Genomic DNA, 5,864 nt, shown 5'->3' with positions numbered 1-5,864 from the left:
AATGCAGTCTTGAAGCTAAATAAATCCAAAACCAATGAGTTAATTATTTAAATTTCTAATTCAATGTAGCCTTTTAGTCATAAAGAGTATTGAAAGATATTCCATATTCCAGACTGAAATGCTATAACAGAATTTGGACACTTATTCAGCGGGTATCTTGCATGTTGCGTTCAGGTGCACTGTGTAAAAAAAAAAAATTTTTTTTTTTTTTTTTTTTTTTTTTTTTGCAATTCCATCGCGGGCCACACAGGTGGCGCTCGCGGGCCGCATCCGGCCCGCGGGCCGTAGTTTGCCCATGTATGTTCTACAGTCTCTAAGGCTGCATTTACACTGCAGGTCTTGATGCTCAGATCCAACTTTTTGCCTATATCTGATTTATTTGACCTTCCCCACATGGAAAGAATCTATATGAACATATATGCAACTATATGCAACCTATATGCAACCTATATGCAGCATATATGAGCATATAGGCCATATATATGCCGCATATAGGTTGCATATAGGCCAGATTTAGGTGCATATATGCGCATATAGGAGCATATAGGCCATATATATGCCGCATATAGGTTGCATATAGGCCAGATTTAGGTGCATATATGCGCATATAGGAGCATATAGGCCATATATATGCCGCATATAGGTTGCATATAGGCCAGATTTAGGTGCATATATGCGCATATAGGAGCATATAGGCCATATATATGCCGCATATAGGTTGCATATAGGCCAGATTTAGGTGCATATATGCGCATATAGGCCACATTTATGCCGCATATAGGTTGCATATAGGCCAGATTCAGGTGCATATAAGTGCATATACCGGGCATATAGGTATCCTATAGCTTCTTTATATCCACATATAGGTACTATATGTGCACATACAGGGCATATATGTCTCCTATATAGCTTCTTTATATACACATAAAGGCCCTATATGTTCATAATACAGGTCATATAGGTCTCACTTCTTTATATCCACATATAGGCCATATATGTACACAATACAAGGTATATGCCTCCTATATAGGTCATTTACAAATCTGTTTGTATACACTGTGTCATAATCCATATATACCCAGCGAGCACAAAACGTTTTTTCAACGTTGATTTTTAGTTTAAATCTGGGTGATATTGGGTTTGAACGTCTAAGACCTAATTTCACCCTCTTTTCAACCGGCTAAAATGCGGTTACAACGTAAACGTGTAAAAAAAACACAATTTGGTTCATCATATTGTTAAAACATTTGTTGTAGTTTGGAATAGAGACAATATTGATAGTGTGTGAATTGGCATTTTATTGTCTTTTATTGTGTAACTGAGAGTTGAAATCTGATCTACACGAAAACTACATTTCAACGCATTTTATGTCATATGAAATATCATAAATATGGGACTATAGGCTATGTGGTGCCAGCAAAAAACTTCCAGGACACAACTATGGTTAATAGTTTAGCGCAATACTATAAAATAATGAATTCAGTTCCTGCAGCAACGAGCATGCGCAAGTACTTACTAGCTGTGACTGACTAGACCAAAGCAAGTCTGCACCGGTCTGCACCAAGTGCGGAACGAGGTGCTCTGGGCACACTATGTTATTGTAACAGACTATACGAGGCTCTGTGTAGGCCTACCTCCTGAGTCTCTGGTGTTAAATGAAGTTAACCTCTGAAGCCGTACAGCCTACAGACTATAGATGCACACACACACACAACATCATTTTAGTCTGTTACGATCGTACGCATCACATAAAATAACTTCCCGATCGCTGACAATTGTGGTCTACGTTGTGTGCGAGAGAGTATATAATGTGCCCGGCTCTCTGGTTAGTATAAGAAAATGTATAGCTCAGCACTAGAGCGCACGGCTTGAACCCTTGGAGAACGGGGTTCGAATCCTGTGTGCGCTGCTATTTTTTTTTATTTAAAATCCTACATATAGGTACATATATGTACATATAGGTTTCCCATATATGGTGCATACATAAAATTGGCCGATTTCCTATATTATATGTACATATAGGTACATATATGTACCTATACATATAGGTACATATATGTACATATAATATAGGAAAACGGCCAATTTTATGTATGCACCATATATGGGAAAACTATATGTGGCCCTATATTAAAACATATAGGGTACATATAGATTCTTTCCATGCTTACATCTACTTTTAAACGTGACCCATATCTGATATGTGTGTGTTTACACTTGCTTCACTTGAAACAACCTGCATGTGTACATGAGGACTAAACTCATGATTGAGTAGCACAGACCACACGGTGCAGCATAAGTCCCTACAGGAATATTATAGAAATATAGAGATATTATAGAGATATTATAGGGGAACCACACAATATGCTTCCTAAACTCATTCTCAAGCACCACTAACTTACCAAGTCCAGAAATATTAAATGAATATTAAATCCTCGTGCTGATATTAAGCACATGAAAAGAGCTGCATGTAAACAGTATCTTTCTCCTCCTCCTTTGATAGAAACATTAATAATAAACTGACCGGGAGCATAATCCTTGTGTGGACATTATTTTACCGTGTTTCTCAATATTGATTTGTCCACCTGCTTATTGAGAGCTCTGATGTGCAGGAATATTTCACACAAGCGGGTTCCTTGTGAAGCAGAAAGCAAAATAAATAAATAGCCTATCAAATAAACAGGCTGCATCTGAGGATATTTCCTTTTTATGAACCTCCAACATTTAAGAAACTGACACGTAGGATATATAATCACAGAATGACCAAGCGAAAGTAAAAGAGATGATGTAGCCTGTTATTTTTTGGAGACAATTCGAGTTTGAAAATAGAGCTGTTTGGATATAATCATCTGTGCATTGAGAGATGCATTTCAGGAGGCATTTTCAACTAAATTGGACTTACGGACGAGTGTTTTGATTAAAGCCTTATTGTCGGAACAGGAGCGAAACACTGCAGTCAACAGCTGAGTAGCCTACTACAGCCTCTGGAAGCTGAAGCACGCACACACGTTTTCAATCAGGTGCGACTCGCAATAAGAGGAAATATCTGATATGTCCGCTTAGATTCCAGTCACATCGCATTGGGCCATGTCTGATTCATATCTGATTTATTTCCACATGTGACTGAGGCCTGAATGGGACCTGACAATATCCTGATCCATGTGCTTTTTTGCTGCTCACACTGTCATGACACATATCAGATATGTGCCACTTGAGAGCAAAACATCTGAATTGAGTCACTTGTACCTGCAATGTAAATGTGGCCTAATTGTGTTATCTTTGTGTAATGAAGTAATGTTTTGAAGTTTAACACTTGATACATTTTCTGGGGACCCCCTGGCCCCACATTGAGAAGCACTGGTAGAGAAGGATGGATCAAGAGAGTTAGCATACATTAGAGAGATAGAGAGATTGAAGGGAGAGATGGAGGAGAATAAAGAAATGTTCTTTATATTAAAAGTTTGATTAATTGACTGCCTTTCATCTTAAAAGGTCAACGCTAAATATGAATACATGAAGGTAAGAAGATCTTGAAGGGTTATAAAAAGGGGATTACAAAAGGCAAGTATTAAGTGATGTCTGTAGTTCTTCATAGATTATTATCTAACCTCTTAAGTTTGCTCTCAAAGTGCACCAATCAAATTGATGCATTTTAATTTAAAATGTAATAAAATAAGGGGGGGCGGGGAACTTCCGGGGGAGCATGACCCCGGACCCACCTGGAGAGTCCGAGCTCCCCATTTTATTTTGGCCTCCCGCCACCCCCCGCCCCCCCGACTTCTCAAACCAGTGTTGAACACAGTCACCATGACAGTTATCAGTTATTGAAAGTTATCAAGCTGCGTTCATTTTGAAATCACGCAAAGATATAATTATATATATAAAGAGAGATAATTATCAATATTGTTGTATCACTCAACACTACAAACTATTCATCACTGAAGAAAATGCTTTGATGTGTGTGTGTGTGTGTGTGTGTGTGTATGTGTGTGTGTGTGTGTGTGTGTGTGTGTGTGTGTGTGTGTGTGTGTACATGTACATGTGTGTTTGTCTTTGTGCAGGCTGTCAGGCTGTCTGCTCACAGAGGAAAGCTGTGCTTCTCTGGCCTCAGCTCTGTGCTCCAACCCCTCCCACCTGAAAGAGCTGGACCTGAGCTACAATCATCCAGGAGCCTCAGGAGTGAAGCTGCTTTCTGCTGGACTGGATGATCCACAATGGAGACTGGACTCTCTCAGGTATGGAGAAGCAACGTCTGCTAGAAGGCTGAGAGTCACACACATTTCCTCTGTCACATTGAGAAGATGAGGAATAATGTTTAATGGAGGACATGAGTGGAACTCCTTCATATTGAAGGATATTAAATGTCATGTGTTTCCATCATCAAAGCAAATCTGCTGGTCTGACTTTGTTTATTCCTCCAGGGTGGACCATAGAGGAGAGCAGAGGCTGAAACCAGGTCTGAGGAAATGTAAGTGTGTATTTAGTTTGATTCATGTAAACAAAGAAACAGGTATAACTACTGACATAGAAAGTCCATCTACACCACATTGTAATGAAAAAATTATCAGCTGGACCTTCGCATGAAGTATGAAATATCGTCATATTTCATACTTCATGGAAAATAAAGACATTCTATTCTATTCTATTCTAAGCTGCTGCTGTGCTGTGTCTTGTTGTCTCTTCAGATGCCTGTGAACTCACACTGGACCTAAACACAGCACACAGACGCCTCCTCCTTTCTGAAGACAACGGAAAGGTGACGAGGGTGGAAGAGGATCAGCCATTTCCTGATCACCCAGAGAGATTTGACTACTGGGCTCAGCTGCTGTGTAGAGATGGTCTGACTGGTCGCTGTTACTGGGAGGTGGAGAGGGAAGGAGGGGTTACTATAGGAGTGTCTTACAGAGGAATCAGTAGGAGAGGAGAGGGTGATGACTGCAGGTTTGGAATGAATGAAAAGTCCTGGATGCTGTTCTGTACTGATGGTCTTTACACTGCCTGGCACAATAACAAGTCAACAGACATATGTTATGAATGTCAGATTGGAGGCAATGAAAAGTCCTGGAAACTGTCCTGCACTGATGAGCATTACGATTCCTGGCACAATAACATATCAACAGTCATATCATCCCCCTCTCCCTCTAACAGAGTAGCAGTGTATCTGGACTGGCCTGCTGGCTCTCTGTCCTTCTACACAGTTTCCTCTGACACACTGATCCACATCCACACCTTCCACTTCACCTTCACTGAACCACTCTACCCTGGGTTTCTCTTTAACAAAGGTGCCTCAGTGTGTCTGTGTCAGATAGAGGAGTGAGAGAGAAACACTCACACTGTGACCAAACACAGCTGCTGTAGAGTTGTTACCTCAATCTAACGTAACCCCCCCCAACCCATGGACATACCTAAGTGTTACTCACTTGTCTAATTGTTTCAATAAAATCTGTAAGATACATACTGTAGATTGTTTGTTTCCACCAGTTTGATGGTAACTCATTCTTACAACTCTACACTCAATCTGGGTGAAAGTGTATGTAAAAAAAAAGGGGATAGCGGCCATATTGGTAGCTTACTTACTATGCAAAGTAGAGTGCTATAGATAGATTCAATCATAAATCTGAGTATTACAATGTGTTTATAAAACTCAAAAACCATAAAATGGACACCGAGTTTGCTAAAAGCATCAACAGTTATGGTAAAACTCATATTCAGGTAGCCGCCATCTTGGAAATATGCAGATTAGGGGTCCACACACATCTTCCCTAATAAGGATTAGCATTCCAACACCTTTCTAATGGTAAAATAAAAAAAGAAGATAGATACCAAGTCTGTATTTCTAGCTCATCTCTTTCAAAAGTTAGAGC

The 5,864-nt window shown here is 39.8% G+C and overlaps 1 protein-coding gene across 1 annotated transcript in view; it reads left to right on the top strand.

Moving 5' to 3' along the window:
• Positions 1-5,382, top strand: part of LOC310774396 (stonustoxin subunit beta-like) — a 10,672-nt gene extending 5,290 nt beyond the window's left edge. The window contains exons 4-6 of the mRNA XM_083634464.1: positions 4,062-4,235; positions 4,422-4,468; positions 4,686-5,382. Coding sequence (XP_083490590.1) covers positions 4,062-4,235; positions 4,422-4,468; positions 4,686-5,317 — 853 coding nt within the window. The 3' untranslated portion in view covers positions 5,318-5,382. The remainder of the gene's footprint in view (positions 1-4,061; positions 4,236-4,421; positions 4,469-4,685) is intronic.
• The last annotated feature ends 482 nt before the right edge of the window (positions 5,383-5,864 follow it).

This window comes from Poromitra crassiceps (genome assembly GCF_964638095.1).
Source record: "Poromitra crassiceps genome assembly, chromosome: 4".
In the NCBI taxonomy this organism is placed as follows: Eukaryota; Metazoa; Chordata; class Actinopteri; order Beryciformes; family Melamphaidae; genus Poromitra; species Poromitra crassiceps.
This window is presented reverse-complemented; position numbering and strand designations above follow the sequence as displayed.